This window comes from Balaenoptera borealis (assembly GCF_965194805.1).
Source record: "Balaenoptera borealis genome assembly, chromosome: 11".
Lineage (NCBI taxonomy): Eukaryota > Metazoa > Chordata > Mammalia > Artiodactyla > Balaenopteridae > Balaenoptera > Balaenoptera borealis.
In genome coordinates, this window is record NC_138868.1 from 71,394,808 (window position 1) to 71,413,686 (window position 18,879).

An 18,879-nucleotide genomic window follows, 5' to 3' on the forward strand; every position below is an offset into this window, starting at 1 on the left:
CCTCCCCCTGCCGCAGCAACATTTCCTGTGCCTGCAGTCTCTTCCTTGGTCAAAATGCTCACAATGACTTTTGTGTGTGTGCAGAAAGAACACTAGTGACAGTGCAAATGTCCACATTTTCTATTGTTTAACTCAGAAAACTTCCTGGGCACCTTTTTGCAAAGCTCTGGACAAGATGCAGAAAGTCTCTGGCCCCAGTCTAGTTGGAGAGACTCAATGTGTTCATTTGGCTATATAATGTGAGGGTTAAGTGCAAAGTCTTTGGAATCAGACAGCCCTGAATTTGAAACCCAGATCTGCCATTTATCAGCTTTGTTACCTTGGGCCTTCGCTTACCTCCTCTAACTTGTAGTTATTTGAGTTATTCCTAGTTCAACCTTCTAGATTTCAAACTCTTTAAAGATAGGTCTCTTGTTTAACTTTTTGGGGTGTCCTCTGCAAGGCCAAGTATAATATATTCCACATGGAAGGTACTCAATGATATTTTATGAATTTACATTTATATATTAATATATAAGTGGACAATTATCGCTCTTCTAACATTTGCTAAGCCTGGTAGATGAATAAGAAGTAGTATCTGTGAAGATATTAAATGTAATCTGTGAAGAAGATAATCCTTTGATATAAGCTTCTATCTCATGAAACAGCAGATTGTGGCAGTGGCCTCCCTGGTAGGATACAGTGAAAACAACTGTCCTTCCACAAAGTACATCATCAGAGAGAGACACACCAGGGCTGGAAGACCCAGTGTGACAAGTTTAATGTTCTTGGCTGTTGCTTTGAATAACTGTTTCATTTATCTCCTCAGGATTTCTGAAGCCAGGGGCACACGTTAAGCCAGGTGAAACTTTCACATACAGGTGGACGGTGCCTGAAAGCGTAAGCCCAACAGCTGATGATCCCCCCTGTCTGACCTATCTTTACTTCTCAGCTGTTGAGCCAATCAAGGACACCAGCTCTGGCCTTGTAGGGCCTTTGCTAGTCTGTAAAAAGGGCATTCTCAATGCTGATGGGACACAGGTAGGCCATCAAAGGTCACCAAGTTCTTCTCAGGGTTGTATGTGAGAGAGATCAGTAATATGGCTAGGGAGTAAATATTAATAAAGAGTCAGTTACAAAAAGTGATTTTTCCTCATTGCTCTTGAAATTGACTTCTATGAAATGAGGATTTTATTTTATTTTGTTTTTCCTTAATTTAAGATCTGAATTTTAATTTAAGGTAATTTTAATGTAATTAAAATTTTAATTTTCAGATCTGAAATGTAAATTTAAGATCTGAAAGTTACAGATGCCCACCTAGAAAACCAGGGTTTCTGCTTGTTGTGGCTGGAATTTGGTGGGTCTCTTTCCCTGTGCATTGCTTTGATTCTAGAAGCTTCAGAGATCTATATGAAATGCAAATTGGGAACTTTTTGGCGGGCAAGTTTTCTCAAATTTGGCCACACATTGGAATCACCTGGGGGGACCTTTTAAACATCCTTTATTCAGGTGTTCCAGACCAATTAAATCAGAATCTCCAGGTGACTCCAATGTGCAACCAAGTTTGAGAACCCCTGTAGCTCACCACTATAATCTGGAAATTAGTCACTATGACCAAAGGAACAAGAAAGCAAGTAGGTTGTTTCTTGCAAGTCCCAACTTAGAAGTTTCGATTAAGCCACACTGATTAGTGTGGCAAAGCATAGCATTTCAAGCTATGTCTGCATGATATTAAACACATTGATGAAAAGAGGAAAAGTCAGCCATTTAACCATTTTAAGTTACTTTACCAATCAGAAATAGCAAGCTATTTATTTAAATGGTATATTTTGTAATATTTGGCAATAATCCTAGTTCTGTAGAGAAAAAGAACCATTAGGATGTGTATATGGATAGAAAGAAAACTATTATAAGGAGTTGGCTCACATGACTATGGAGGATGACAAGTTTCAAGATCTGCAGGGTGAGTCACAGCAAGAGACCCAGGAGACCCAAAAGGCCAGCAGGCTCAAGACCCAGGAGGAGCCTGTGTTTAAGTTTGAGTCCAAAGGCAGGAAAAAGCTGTTGTTCCAGTTCAAAGGCAGGAGGAATCCCCATTTACTTGTGAGAGGGTCAGACTTTTTGTTGTTCTGCTAAGGCCTTCAACTGATTGGATAAGGCCCACCCACATTAAGGAGGGCAATCTACTTTACTCAGTCTACTGAATCAAATGTTAATCTCATCCAAGCACACCCTCATGGAAACAGCTAGAATAAGGTTTGACCAAATATCTGGGCACCCTATAGCCCAGTCAAGTTGGCACATAAAATTAATCATTACACAGGGTCCTATCACCTACCTTCTAACCTTCTCCTGGGCTAATATCCCACTTTTATAGACCAAGTTACATTCCAAGTAACTCTCAGATGATGAGGTTCTTCAACTGAACTCCTTTCAATGGTTCCTTCTCATCTTGTGTACAATTGCAATCACAGTTAATAACAGTTAACATTGAGTACTTAGTATTTGCCAGATGTTGTGTTGAGTGTTTTACCTATAGTATCTAATTTACCTTCCAAAAAAACATGAAGTAGGGACTACTTATATCCTCAGTTTGCAAATGAGGGAATTAGGCTTAGAGAAGACAAGTCATTTGTCCCAGTTTTCACAGCATTTAAGTAGAATGGCACTAGAACCCAAGATCTTTTAAAATATATTTGACCCCTTGTCCCCCCCCCAATTTTTTATATTGTATTTTGAAAAATTTTAAGCCTATATTGTTTCTTTCCATAGCCAATCATTTTAAATTATTGCCTTCTAAAACACCATGTGATAAAAGCAGTAAGTGTACATAAGGTATAGTAAGAACATAAGGCAAATACCCTTATCTTCAAAGAAGAGTTAAAGCTTCACAGGGGTGGGACAGCTAAGTTGACCCTTGAAGTTGGATTACAGTGGGAGACCATCAAAGTTGAGGGGGTACACGCATAAAGGACAGAGGCTTGCCGAACATAGCAAATTCAGATTGCTGCAAGGATCTTGGCCTTACTTCAATCCACGTGCCAGGAGGGAAGGGCTGAGAGATGAGACCGAACAGGTAGGCAGGGACTGATCACTGTGAGTTTAGATTGTATTCTCCAGATTAAGTAGAGAGATATGATCAGATGGCACTGCTGAGGATCCCTCTGGAGCAGGCAGCAGGATGAAGGGTAGATTGGAAGGGAGCACATTAGAGACGGGAAGATGGTTGAGGGACAGAAAATACAGTTACCTCTCTGGTTCAGCTTTAAAGAAAAGTAGATTTCAGCAGTTCAAGATGCTGTTTGGTCAGACAGGCTCAAAAAAGACGGATTAGGAATATACACAGTGGGAAGTAATCCCTGAATATCAACTCAAATTAACATAACATAGTGAAGTCCATGGGTTACGTGAATTCATTATTTCACTCAAAAACACCTATTGAGCGCCTACTTTTCCAGTCATTTTTGTTGGAGCTGGGGATACAGAGAGGGACCCAAAACTTCCCTACTCTCACAAAGCCTACATTGCAGTGGGGCAATATCAAAAAATATAAGTGCATAAGTAAAATATAATTTCAGGTGGAGATAAGTGCTATGAAGAAAAGTAAAGTGTGGTAAAGTAAAGTGAGTGAGTTTGCAGGCAGGATGGAAGATGAGTGACTGTTTTGTATAGGGTGGTCAGGGAAGGGCACTCTGAGGAGGTGATGTCTGTGTAGGGAATGGAACAGAATAAAGGATTGAGCCAGGCAAGACCTAGGAGAACCTTCTATACAATGGGAACAGCACACACAAAGGCCCTGAGGCATGAATGAAGTTGGTGTGTTCACAGAAGAGCAAAAGGCCAGGGTAGCTGGAATAAGTTAGGGGGTGATACATGGAGACGAGGCCAGAGAGAGAGAGGCCGAGGCCAGAGAGAGAGAGGCTGAGGCCAGGACTTGGAGTCTAGGGTAAGGAAAATAAGACAGTGATGACCAGCCTGAAAATAGGAGTACCACAGGGAAGGAAAGCTTCTGAGCAACGACTTATTTCCTCTAAGGAGGTCACATGGACAGGGAGAAGGATATAATGAGGAAGATGAATTTGTTGGGTGTAGAATGAATTTATCAGAAACCTGATTTAAAAAATGACCTAGTAAATCTATGGCTGACATTGACCCTAATTTACTTTGTATTACTTTGTGTTAACTTTGAAAGTGAAGTAGAGCTAAGAAGTCCTCCAAGCTGTACTTTAATACATTCATTTCTTTCTTCTCTATAGAAAGGAATAGACAAGGAATTTTACCTATTATTCACAGTCTTTGATGAGAATCTGAGCAGGTATCTTGATGAAAATATTCAGAAGTTTACCTGGCGTCCCTTCAGTGTTGACAAGGACGACAAAGAGTTTGTGAAGTCCAACCAAATGCATGGTATGAAAAATGTTTTTCCCTCCTGTAAAGGAAAGTCATAATTGCATTTGAAGTGAAAATGTTTGGAATGCTTTAACTATCTTAAGTTTGGTTTCTTGGGTATTGTTCTTGGTCATGATGAAAATATTTCATGGCTTCAGACTCACAAGGTATGGTGAAACCTCCCTATCTCGAGAGATGTGAAACTTAATTAATACTTCTAAAGCACTTTATCAGCCTTAGATAAAGCAATACAAAATTTGAACTAGCAAAGATCACAGTACATCATAAATGTAGAAAATTACTGACAAAATGCCCTCCCTTGGGTTTGCAATAATGTCATTAAGTCTGATAATCCAGGTGATAATTGGAAATAATTATTATCCAGCAAGGCATCTCTTATCAAGTTGTATGTATGACTATCTAAAGTGTTAATTTGTAGAACATTAGCCATTCCTATCCAAGATCTTCATGTAGGAGAAATTAGTTAATTATCCTTCTCTGTCTCTTTTACATCAGTTGTTAACAATAGAAAACCCACATTGTAATTGGTGTGAGTAACATGGGATTCTTGTTAGTCTTGGAGAGATTACCCAAGGTGGCAGAGTAATGCACAAGAGTCCAAACTCAAATGGCCACCAGAGTGTGGAGTCAACAAAAATGCCTAGAGGGAAGGGATCAAAACGGTGGAGTAGGAGGATGTGGAACTCATCTCCTCCCACAAACACATCAAAAACACATCTACATGACATGATACTATACATAGAGAATCCTAAAGATGCTACCAGAAAACTACTAGAGCTTATCAATGAATTTGGTAAAGTAGCAGGATAAAAAATTAATGCACAGAAATCTCTAGCATTCCTATACACTAATGATGAAAAATCTGAAAGTGAAATTAAGAAAACACTCTCATTTACCATTGCAACAAAAAGAATAAAATATCTAGGAATAAACCTATCTAAGGAGACAAAAGACCTGTACGCAGAAAATTATAAGACACTGATGAAAGAAATTAAAGATGATACAAATAGATGGAGAGATATACACGTTCTTGAATTGGAAGAATCAACATTGTGAAAATGACTCTACTACCCAAAGCAATCTACAGATTCAAGGCAATCCCTATCAAACTACCACTGACATTTTTCACAGAACTAGAACAAAAAATTTCACAATTGGTATGGAAACAAAAAAGACCCTGAATAGCCAAAGCAATCTTGAGAAAGAAAAACAGAGCTGGAGGAATCAGACTCCCTGACTTCAGACTATACTACAAAGCTACAGTAATCAAGACAGTATGGTACTGGCACAAAAAAAAATGGATCAATGGAACAGGATAGAAAGCCCAGAGGTAAACCCATGCACATATGGTCACCTTATCTTTGATAAAGGAGGCAAGAATACACAGTGGAGAAAAGACAGCCTCTTCAATAAGTGGTGCTGGGAAAACTGGCAGCTACATGTAAAAGAATGAAATTACAACACTGCCTAACACAATACGCAAAAATAAACTCAAAATGGATTAAAGACCTAAATGTAAGGCCAGACACTCTAAAACTCTTAGAGGAAAACATAGGCAGAACACTCTATGACATAAATCACAGCAAGATCTTTTTTGACCCACCTCATACAGAAATGAAAATAAAAACAAAAATAAACAAACGGGACCTAATGAAACTTAAAAGCTTTTGCACAGCAAAGGAAACCATAAACAAGACGAAAAGACAGCCCTCAGAATGGGAGAAAATATTTGTAAATGAAGCAACTGACAAAGGATTAATCTCCAAAATTTACAAGCAGCTCATGCAGCTCAATATGAAAAAAACAAACAACTCAATCCAAAAGTGGGCAGAAGACCTAAATAGACATTTCTCCAAAGAAGATATACAGATTGCCAACAAACACATGAAAGAATGCTCAACATCATTAACCATTACAGAAATGCAAGGCAAAACTACAATGAGATATCATCTCACACCATTCAGAATGGGCATCATCGAAAAATCTACAAACAATAAATGCTGGAGAGGGTGTGGAGAAAAGGGAACCCTCTTGCACTGTTGGTGGGAATGTAAATTGATACAGCCACTATGGAGAACAGTATGGAGGTTCCTTAAAAAACTAAAAATAGAACTACCATACGACCCAGCAATCCCACTACTGGGCATATACCCTGAGAAAACCATAATTCAAAGAGAGTCACGTACCACAATGTACATTGCATCTCTATTTACAATAGCCAGGACATGGAAGCAACCGAAGTGTCCATCAACAGATGAATGGATAAAGAAGAGGTAGTACATATATACAATGGAATATTACTCAGCCATAAAAAGAAATGAAAATTAGTTATTTGTAGTCAGGTGGATAGACCTAGAATCTGTCATATAGAGTGAAGTAAGTCAGAAAGTGAAAAACAAAAACTGTATGCTAACACATAAATATGGAATCTAAGAAAAAAAAAAAAGGTCATGAAGAACCTAAGGGCAAGACGGGAATAAAGATGCAGACCTACTAGTGAATGGACTTGAGGATATGGGGAGGGGTAAGGGTAAGCTGGGACAAAGTGAGAGAGTGGCATGGACATATATACACTACCAAATGTAAAATAGATAGCTAGTGGGAAGCAGCTGCATAGCACAGGGAGATCAGCTCGGTGCTTTGTGACCACCTAGAAGGGTGGGATAGGGAGGGTGGGAGGGAGGGAGACGCAAGAGGGAAGAGCTATGGGGATATATGTATATGTATAACTGATTCACTTTGTTATAAAGCAGAAACTAACACACCATTGTAAAGCAATTATATTCCAATTAAGATGTTAAAAGAAAAAAAACTGGGCTTGACAGCTAAAGAGGAATAATTATAATTCAAATAAAAATAAAAACTGTAGACATGTATTTTTGTGACTACAATTTCATAGAAACTCACTTTCATGACTATGGACTTTATAAACTATAATTTTAAAAAGTGACTACAATTACATTTGCATAAAATATCATGAATGAATAAAAACCAAAAAAAACACATCTACATGTGGAACAATTCTCACTGAAAACTAACTGAAGCCTGGTAGAAAGACTCGTATGCAACCAAGGAGAAAAGAAAGATCTAATGGGATGTGTATGAAGGGAAGAGAATCAATCAGGTAGGGAACTGCGCCCCTGGGAGGGGACTCAGAAGAAGAGGGAGATTACACAGGCAGAGATCCTCCCTGCCTCCCTGGGGAGTGAGTGTCTTGAGCCACATGTCGTGCACCTCAGTCCTGGGGTCCAATGCCAGGAAGATGAGTCCCTTAGACTGGTTGAAGGGCCAGTGGGACTAATAGGAAGGCTGAAGGAAGCCTGGGTTCCACTCTCGAGCAGCATGCACATGTTTGCTTACTCCTGAAACAGGGCAGAGAGGGAAGATTGAAACAGCATAGGTGGCTGGACAGCTTCCTGTGATTGCCCTGGCATGCGCCCCAGCCTGAACCTAGCAACTGCTACAGGCCTGCTTGCTTCATGACATAGCTCCACTGGGGTGACAGCTACTGTGGCCAAGGGGAGAGAGCTTGGCTGTGAGACACAAATGAGGCCAGACCTGAAGCAGTGTCTGAGCAGGGCAGTGGCAGCCATTTCTGGTGCGTACATAGGCAGTGCACCAGAAGCAGTCCCAATATCTGAGTACAGCTGAACTGCCACAGCCTGGGCCTCAACCCATGCCAAGTGCCTGCTCCAACCCCTTTTGCTCCAGCACAGCTCCCCTCTGAGCTGAAGGTGCCAGTGCTGGGAGTAGGGAGAGCACACACTTGAAGGGATGGAGCAAACTCAGACCTGACTCTCAGGGCTTCTGCTCCAGCAACTTGGACCTGCCCTTGCCCCTGATAGGGTGGTGACAGCCACTAAGCAGAGAGGAAACCTTGTCTCACACCTGGCTCTGGCCCTAGCCCATCTATCTCCAGCCCCACCTCCTACCAAGGTGATAGCTGCCAGCACACCCTGGGGAAAGACATAACTTGTGCTCATGTCAGATCCAGCTCTCCCATAAAAACCACTGGGCACATGCGGACTGTAAAAGAATGCTCCCACATAAGGACACCCCTTCTAGATCACAGTAGGTAACTGTTTCACCTACTTTCATAGTCAGATAAAGTTAAGCAAAATGAGAAAACAAAGGAATTTGTTTTAATTGAAAGAGCAAGAGAAAACCCCTGAAAACACAACTAATAAAACAAATTACCAGATAAAATGCTCAAAGCAATAGTAATAAGAATGCTGGCTGAATTAGGGGAAAGAATATATGAACACAGTGAGAATTTTAACAAGAAACTAGAAAATATAAAAAAGAACCAGTCAGAAATGAAGAATAAAATAACTGAAATGAAAACACACTAGAGGGCTTCCCTGGTGGCGCAGTGGTTGAGAATCTGCCTGCCAATGCAGGGGACACGGGTTCGAGCCCTGGTCTGGGAAGATCCCACATGCCACGGAGCAACTAGGCCCGTGAGCCACAACTACTGAGCCTGCGCGTCTCAAGCCTGTGCTCCGCAACAAGAGAGGCCGCGATAGTGAGAGGCCCGCGCACCGCGATGAAGAATGGCCCCAGCTCGCCGCAACTAGAGAAAGCCCTCGCACAGAAATGAAGACCCAACACAGCCAAAAGTAAATAAATAAATAAATAAATTTAAAAAAAAAAAAAAAAAAAAAAAAAAAAAACACACTAGAAGGAATTAACAGCAGACTAGGTGATAAAAAAGAACACATAAGTGATCTGGAAGAAAAAATAAAGGAAATCACCCATTCAGAACAGCAAAAAGAAAAACAAATTTTAAAAGTGAGAACAGTTTAAGGGGTCTCTAGGTCAACATCAAATGTACCAACATTCACATTATAGGGGTCCCAGAAGGAGGAGAGACAGAAAAGGATCAAAAATGTATTTGATGAAATTATGGCTGAAAACTTCCAAAACAGATATCCAGATACAAGAAGCACAGGGTGTCCCAGACAAGATGAAGCCAAACAGACCCACACGAAGACATGTCATAATTAAAATGGCAAAAGTTAAAGAGCAAATTCTAAAGGCAGCAAGCAAAAAACAAAGAGTCATATACAAGCGAACCCTTGTAAGGCTATCAGCTGATATTTCTGCAGAAACATTGCAGAACAGAAGGGAGTGGCATGATATATTCAAAGTACTGAAAGGGAAATACCTGCAACCTAGGATATTGTACCCAGCAAGATTATCATTTAAAATAGAAAGAGAGTTAAAGAACTTCTCAGACAAGCAAACACTAAAGGAGTTCATCGATACTAAACCTAGTCTAAAAGAAATGTTAACGGTTCTTCTCTAAGTGGAAAAGAAAAGGCTATAACAAGAAGTAGGAATCTATAGGAAAGAAAAAATTCCACTACTAAAGGCAAATATAGGGTAAAGGCTGAGGATCAATCACTTAAATAAGCTTGTACAAAGATTAAAAGAAAAAAATTGTAATATCAAATATAACTACAGTACTCAGTAAAGAAAGAAACATGAAGATATAAAATATAACATCAAAAACACAAAATGTGTGGGAGGGGAGTAAAACATGTAGATCTTTCAGAATGTGTTTGAACTTAAATGACTATCAGTTTAAAACAAGTAGATATAGGTCATCATATATGATCCCATGGTAACCACGAATCAAAAACCTACAACAGATACACAAAAACTAGAGAGAAAGGAACACACAAACGTACCAGTAAAGAAAATCATCAAACCACAAGTGAAGAAACTAAAAGAAGAAGAACTACAAAAACAACTGGAACACAAGTAACAAAATGGCAATAAGTACATATCTATCAATAATCATTTTAAATGTTAATGGACTAAATACTCCAATCAAAAGACATAGGGTGGACTGGCCCTAAAACCATGATCTAGGAGCGCCTCTCTCAGTTGTTACTTCCACTCTTCAAGATAGGAGTCGGGGCATCCCCCATTTTTCTCAGGAAGCGGAAGCGGCGGTTTGAGATGCTCGGCCTCAAGAGAAACACAGTAATCGGACTCAAACTCTACTGGGGGGGAACCGGATTGGGACCAGGTAGTGGCAGCGGCTCCTCTCCTCCAGGGAGGCAGCTTTTGGCTGCGGGAAAGGAGGCCACGGCCCGGCGGGAGGTAGGAGGAGGGGAAGATGGCACGGTGCCCCCCGACCCCCTCACCCTCACCCCCTCCACCCCCTCCACCCCCCTCCACCCCTCCACCCCCTCCCCCCCGGCCACTCTCGCGCCCGACGCCCGGAGGGTCACGCGGCCCTCACCCATTGGCGCCGAGGGCCCTGACATCACCGCGACCCCCGCCAGGCTGCTATTCTTTGCACCCACCCGCCGTGCCTCGCCGCCTGAGGAGATGGAATCCTTGGCCTCCGATGCCATCATGTAGCCCGAAGACGAGCTGGACAGGTGGGAGCCGGAGCCTCTGGGGAAGTGGCTGGCTGTCCTGCCTTTGCTGGAGTTGGTCGGCGAGGCCAGTAACAGCCCCAGCACGGACGGCTCACTCCCCTCGATGCCGCCCCCAGCAGAGGAGGAGGAGGACGAGTTGTACCGGCAGTCCCTGGAGATTATCTCTCGATACCTCCGGGAGCAGGCAACCAGCTCCAAGGACGTGAAGCCACTGAGCGGGTCAGGGGCCGCCAGCTGGAAGGCGTTAGAGACCGTGCAACGGGTCGGGGACGGTGTGCAACACAGCCACGAGACAGCCTTTCAAGGCATGCTTCAGAAACTGGACATCAAAAACGAAGACGATGTCAAATCTTTGTCTCGAGTGATGGTCCATGTTTTCAGTGACGGAGTTACAAACTGGGGCAGGATTGTGACTCTTCTTTTTTTTGGTGCCTTTGTGGCCAAACACTTGAAGAGTATAAACCAAGAAATCTGCATCGAACCATTAGCAGAAAGCATCACAGATGTTCTCGTAAGGACAAAACGAGACTGGCTAGTCAAACAAAGAGGCTGGGATGGGTTTTTGGACTTCTTCCATGGAGAGGACCTAGCAAACGGCCTCAGAAATGTGCTGCTGGCTTTTGCAGGTGTTGCTGGAGTAGGAGCTGGTTTGGCGTATCTAATACGATAGCCTTTTAAGTGCAATAATTGTCTCTTAACCAACTCCAGCCACCAAAGCCACATACGCCTGCTGTGAAATCAGATATATTTATGAAGTTGGACTTCAGGCTGTGCAGGCCATAACCTCCAAGAGTTCTACTCTAGCAATGGAGAAAAGCAAGTGGCAGGAGGCTTATGGCTAACAGGAATAAATACATGGGAAAAGTAGTCCCCCTTGAAGAGTCACTGTCTGAAAGAAGTGAAAGAAGCAGAGTTCAGTTTCAGCAACAGGCAAACTTTGGGAGGCCACAGAGGAGGACTTTTAGATTTAGTGAAGATGGTAGGGTGGAGAGACTAATTACTTGCCTAGAACAGGAAAGTGGCCAGTAGCCAGGCTAGTCATAGAGTTCATTAAATATGCCCACTGAATCCATTAACTTCTATAGTGTTAAAATAGAAACACTAACAACGCCAGTGGCATGTGTAAAATGGATTTAAGCTACAAGTAATAGAACCTATGACTAGAAGCCTCAACACTGTACGACAGAGTGTGAAGGGAAGCTTTATCCTCTATAATTAGCTTTTCTAGATGTGCTTCTTGAATAGGAAGTCCAATGCTCAGGATGTTTATACCTGTTCTACTTTGGCTTGGTTTGAGTGATTCCTAGTTTATTCGCCTAGTGCTATGGCCAAGAATACTTGACTTAAGGCTCAATTACAAATCTGGAATATTCTGTTTTTAAGACAAAAACTTGTATTCGTCTGTAAAAATTGTATATATTTTTGCAGAACATCTATTTGAAATGTAAAGGGAGAAAAGTCTGAAATTACATTAGTTTTTTCATACCCTTTTGAAATTTACAACTTCTGTAGTTAGGAACCTGTTTCTTATAGCTTTTCTATTCTAAATTTTGTGCTAGTCAGTTCTAGATTGTATACAGAACCAACTGATGTAATTGTATGCAACCTGGTTGTAGTACAACAATTCTGATTCATAACTATGCAGGCTTTAATTTTCCTATCTGATTTTGGTAAGTATTTCTTAAATAGCTGTTTGGGGGGTTTTTTTGTTTGTTTTTTAACGTGGGACTGAGAAATTGAGGAATGGAAATTAATCCTTTCACTTTGTTACATGTGGGTTTCCAATAATTGAGTCAAGGTTTTAAGGTTTTATTGGGGGGCGGGGCACACGGTTTGATGACTTGCAGATAATGGGCTCTGATTGGGCAACTACTCATTTGAGTTCCTTCCATTTGACTTAATTTAACTGGTGAAATTTAAACTGAGTTCATGAGCTCATCTTCAAAGCTTTTGCTAAAAGATTTTCAGCTGTTCCAAATGGGACTTATTCGGAGTATGTATAAAAAGATCACATCGGGTGGATGAGAGACATTTGATCCCTTGTTTGCTTAATAAATTGTACAATGGTGGCTTGGAAAAGCAGGCTATAGTCTAACCATGGTGCTATTACTAGGCTTGCTTGTTAAACACAGGTCTAAGCCTAGTGAGTTAATAAAACGAATACTTATTTCATTTCTATTAATGATTCTTAAACTTTGTTTCAAATTTTTGCATTGGCATCTCTACAGACTTTAGACTTGATGTTTTATCAAACTTACTGTTTATTTCCTATCCTTCCTTGAAATATTTGCTGCTTGTTCAGCTCCCTCTACAGATATTTATAGTTCTTACAAATTTACCTTGCCATCCCTGAACTCATACTAGCCCTTTTAGTTTTTGGCACTAGGAACCTAAGTGACCACCCAAGGAGTCCTCAGACCTTCATCCTTCTTGAATTTTATCCTTAGGAGGTGGCAGTACAATGGGTGCTGACAGTAACAGTGATGAGGTGAGAAGAGTCCCTTTTCCTTGGACTAGTATCTTATTGGTTGTTGCTTAATCCTGTCTTTGGGGAGAAATTTTCAAAATCCCTTAGGGATTTTCAGAGGAGGGGACGGTATCTTAGGTGACTTTCTCTAGGTTCTTTTGCATTTGAATATGCTCACTTAAACTTATAGAAATTGATGGGCTCTGTTAAACCTCAGAGTTATATAAAAGCTACTAGTAAACTGAAGAAAACTTTTATAGTGGAACCAGGGTCATTTTGAAACCTTCAGCTTCTGAACCTGACCTTTAGTATGTGGACTCCAGACAAAAATAGGCATGAATAAAATGACTAAGAACATAATAAGGGAACAATTGCCCTGCCCGCCCATCTCCAAGCCTTAAGGTCATCTAGCTAGAGCTATTTTTATCTGTGTATTTATCATTCTTGATCATAAACCACCTATTTATATCATGTCGATCTCTAAGGGCCTAAAAGCACTTTATATAGTTAATTAATCTTAAGATCTAGTTGAGGTGACTAAAAAGGCCTGTCTCCCCATAGCCAGTTGTGGAAATAAGCACAGAACTGTAGATTGATGGAATTTAGGGGCCCCACTTCCCAATTTACTAGGTGTGACTGCTGAAATGTACATGAGAATCTTCAACTGCTATTTTGGGTCAGAGACTGTGAGGGCTTAGTGAGCCCAAGTGCTTTGGGGCAGGGTGGGTGATTATATAGGGAGAAGAGGCACATGTTTTAAGTGCTGATTAGCTGCATAGTTCAGGCAAATCCTCCAAAATGGAAAGGGAGGGGCTGCTTGGAAAGATGGCTCTCTCAGCAACTTCTGTCTGTCTGATGCTTCTCTCAGGGAAAACCCTGCAGTCCTCTAGTGTCATCTGTGTACATTCTATTGGGGGTGAACACCTTGGTTCTGGTTAAAACAGCTGATGCTGTTGACAGCTGTGCCAGGAATGGTTAGGACCAACTACAAACTAATGTGGGCTGTAAAATGTAGTGTGTTTCCCTAAGATGTACATGTTTTTCCTGAGATGAAAGTAAATCTTTTATTCAAATGCAAAAAAAAAAAAAAAAAAGACATAGGGTGGATGACTGGATTAAAAATGACTCATCTATATGCTGCTTACAGGAGACTCACTTCAGAGCTAAAGACACACACAGACTGAAAGTGAGGGGATAGAAAAAGGTATTCCAAGCAAATGGAAATCAAAAGAAATCCAGGCTAGCAGTATTTACATCAGATAAAATAGACTTTAAAGACTGTTACAAAAGACAAAGAAGGACACTCCATAATGGAAAAGGAATCAATACAAGAAGAAGATATAATAATTGTAAATATATATGCACCCAACATAAGAGCACCTAAATGCATAAGGCAAATATTAACAGACACAAAAGGGAGAAATCAGCAGTAACACAATAATAATAGAGGACTTTAATACCCCACTTACATCAATGGACAGATCATCCAGACAGAAAATCAATAAGGAAACACTGGCCTTAAATGACACATTAGATCATATGAACTTAATAGATATATATGGAATATTCCATCCGAGAGCTGTAGAATACACATTCTTTTCAAGTGCAAATGGAACATTCTCCAGGTTAGATTACATGCTAGGCCACTAAACAAGCCTCCCTAAATTTAAGAAAATTGAAATCACGCCAAGCACCTTTTCTGACGACAACTCTATAAAACTAGAAATTAACCATGAGAAAAAACTGCAAAAAACACAACATGTGAAGGCTGAACAATATGCTACTAAACAACCAGTGCATCACTGAAGAAATCAAAGAGGAAATCAAAAAATACCTAGAGACAAATGCAAATGAAAACATGATAATCCAAAACCTATGGGATAAAACAAAAACAGTTCTAAGAGAGTTTATAGCAATAAAAGTTTACCTCGGGAAAAAAGAAAAATCTCAAAAAAACAACCTAAATTTACACCTAAAGGAAATAGAGAATGAAGAACTAACAAAACCCAACGTTAGCAAAAGGCAAGAAATCATAAAGATAAGAGCAGAAATAAGTGAAATAGAGACCCCAAAAAATTGAAAAGATAAATGAAACTAAACGTTGGTTCTTTGAAAAAATAAACAAAATTGATAAAACTTTAGCCAGACTCATCAAGAAAAAGCCAAAGGGAACCCAAATCAATAAAATCAGAAATGAAAAAGGAGAAGTTACAGCAGATACCATAGAAATACAGAGGATCATAAGAGACTACTACAAGCAACTATATGCCAATAAAATGGACAACCTGGAAGAAATGGACAAATTCTTAGACATGTACAATCTCCCAGGACTGAATGAAGAATAGAAAATATGAACAGACCAATTACCAGTAATGAAATTGAATCAGTAATTTTAAAACTCTCCACAAACAAAAGTCCAGGACCAGATGGCTTCACAGGGGAATTCTACCAAACATTTAGAGAATAGTTAACACCTACCTTTTAAAACTATTCAAAATAACTTCAGAGTAAAGAATACTTCTGAACTCATTCTCTGAGGCCACCATCACCTTGATACCAAAACCAGAAAAAGGCATCACAAAAAAGGAAAATCACAGGCCAATATCACTGATGAACATAGGTGAAAAAATCCTCAACAAAATATTAGCAAACTGAATTCAACAATACATTAAAAGGATAATACACCATGATCAAGTGGAATTTATCTCAGGGATGCAAAGATTTCTCAATATCCACAAATCAATCGATGTGATATACCACATTAACAAACTGAAGAGTAAAAACTATATGATCATCTCAATAGATGCAGAAAAAGCTTTTGACAAAATTCAACACCCATTTATGATAAAAATTCTCCAGAAAGTTGGCATAGAGGGAACATATCTCAACATAATAAAGGCCATATATGACAGCTCCACTCAATTCACAATTCACAATACTCAATTGTGAGAAGCTGAAAGCATTTCCTCTAAGATCAGGAACAAGACAATGATGCCCACTCTCACCACTTTTATTCAATAAAATATTGGAAGTCCTAGCCACAGCAATCAGAGAAGGAAAAGAAATAAAAGGCATTCAAATTGGAAAGGAAGAAGTCAAAATGTCATTGTTTGCAGATGGCACGATACTATACTTAGAAAATCCTAAAGACATCACCAGAAAACTAGTAGAACTCATCAATGAATTCAGTAAAGTTGCAGAATACAAAATTAATATATAGAAATCTGTTGTATTTATACACCCTAACAATGCATTATAAGAAAAAGAAATCAAGGAAACAATCTCATTTACCATCACATCAAAAACAGTAAAATACCTAGGAATAAACCTACCCCAGGAGGTAAAGGACCTGAACTCAGAAAACTGTGACACTGGTGAAAGAAATTGAAGACAACAAAAACAGATGGAAAGATACTGTATTCCTGGATAGTAAGAATCAATATTGTTAAAATGACCATTCTGCTCAAGGCAATCTACAGATTCAATGCAATCCCTATAAAAATACCAAGGGTATTTTTCACAGAACTAGAACAAATAATTTTATTATTTTTTCTTTTATTCTAATTTAATTAATCACATTTTAAAAATTAATTTTTATTAGAGTATAGCTGATTTATAATGTTGTGTTAGTTTCTGCTGTACAGCAAAGTGAAGCAATTATACATATACATATATCCACTATTTTTAGATTCTATTCCCATATAGGTCATTACAGAGTATTGAGTAGAGTTCCCTGTGCTACACAGTACGTTTTTATCAGTTATCTATTTTATATATAGTAGTGTGTATATGTCAATCCCAATCTCCCAATTTATCCCTTCCTCCCTTTCCACCTTGGTAACCATAAGTTTGTTTTCTACATCTGTGACTCTATTTCTGTTTTGTAAATAGGTTCATTTGTACCATTTTTTTAGATTCCACATATAAGTGAAATCATGTATTTGTCTTTGTCTGACATACTTTACTCAGTATGACAATATCTAGGTCCATCCATGTCACTGCAAATGGCATTATTTCCTTCTTTTTTATGGCTGAGTAATATTCCATTGTATATATGTACCACATCTTCTTCATCCATTCATCTGTCAATGGACATTTAAGTTGTTTCCATGACCTGGCTGTTGTAAATAGTGCTGCAATGAACGTTGGGGTGCATGTATCTATTTGAATTATGGTTTTCTCCAGATATATGCCCAGGAGTCACATTGCTGGGTCATATGGTAGCTCTATTTTTAGTTTTTTAAGGAACCTCCATACTGTTCTCCATAGTGGCTGTACCAATTTATATTTCCACCAACAGTGTAGGAGGGTTCCCTTTTCTTCACATCCTCTCCAGCATTTATTATTGGTAGATTTTTTTGATGATGGCCATTCTGACCAGTGTGTGGTGATATCTCATTATAGTTTTGGTTTGCATTTCTCTAATAATTAGTGATGTTGAGCATAGAACAAATAATTTTAAATTTTGTATGGAAACACAAAAGACCCCAAATAGCCAAGACAATCTCAAGAAAGAACAGGACTGGAGGATTCATGCTCCCTGACTTCAGACAATATACAAAGCTATGGTAATCAAAACATTTTGGTACTGGCACAAAAACAGACACATAGATCCACAGAAGAGAATAGTGAGCCCAGAAATGAACCCACGCACTTATGGTCAATTAGTCTATGACAAAAGAGGCAAGAATATACAATGGAGAGAAGACAGTCTCTTCAATAAGTGGTTCTGGGAAAACTGGACAGCTACATGTAAAGGAATGAAATTAGAACATTCTATAACACCATATATGAAAATAAAATTAAGATAGATTAAAGATCTAAATGTAAGACTGGATACAATGAAACTCCTAGAGAAAAACATTGGCAGAACACTCTTTGACATAAATCCCAACAATAGTTTTTTGGATCTGCCTCCTAAATCAAAGGAAATAAAAGCAAAACTAAACAAATTGGATCTAACTAAACGTAAAAGCTTTTGCACAGCAAAGGAAGCCATCAATAAAATGAAAAGACAACCTACTGAACGGGAGAAACTATTTGCAAATGATATGCCTGATAAGGGATTAATAGCCAACATATATAAACAGCTTGTACAACTCAAAATCAAGGAAACAAACAACCTGATTAAAAATGGGCAGAAGAACTGAGTAGACACGTTTCCAAAGAGGAAATGCAGATGGCCAACAGGCACATGAAAAGATGCTCAACGTTGCTAGTCATCTGAGAAATGCAAATCAAAACCACAATGAGATATCACCTCACACCTGTCAGAACAGCTATTATCAAAAAGAACACAAATAGCAAATGTTGGCGAGGATGTGGAGAAAAGGGAACCCTCCTACACAGTTGGTGGGAATGTAAATTGGTACAGCCACTGTGGAAAACAGTATGGAAGTGTCTCAAAAAACTAAAAATAGAACTACCATATGACCCAGTAATTCCACTCCTGGGTATATATATATCCAAACAAAAAGAAAACCCCAAACCACTAATTCGAAAAGATACATGCAGGACTTCCCTGGTGGTCCAGTGGTTAAGACTCCACACTTCCAATGCAGGCGGCCCAGCTTCAATCCCTGGAAGGGTAACTAAGATCCTGCATGCTGTGTGGCATAGCCAAAAAAA

At 39.5% G+C, this 18,879-nt stretch overlaps 1 protein-coding gene and 1 pseudogene across 2 annotated transcripts in view; both read left to right on the top strand.

The window, feature by feature from the left end:
- Nucleotides 1-18,879, top strand: part of HEPHL1 (hephaestin like 1) — a 99,650-nt gene that overhangs the window by 46,657 nt on the left and 34,114 nt on the right. The window contains exons 9-10 of the mRNA XM_082339875.1: nucleotides 809-1,020; nucleotides 4,236-4,386. Coding sequence (XP_082196001.1) covers nucleotides 809-1,020; nucleotides 4,236-4,386 — 363 coding nt within the window. The remainder of the gene's footprint in view (nucleotides 1-808; nucleotides 1,021-4,235; nucleotides 4,387-18,879) is intronic.
- Nucleotides 8,742-11,456, top strand: LOC309604918 (induced myeloid leukemia cell differentiation protein Mcl-1 homolog pseudogene; annotated as a pseudogene). Its single transcript has one exon. The product of its transcript is annotated as an induced myeloid leukemia cell differentiation protein Mcl-1 homolog pseudogene (transcript).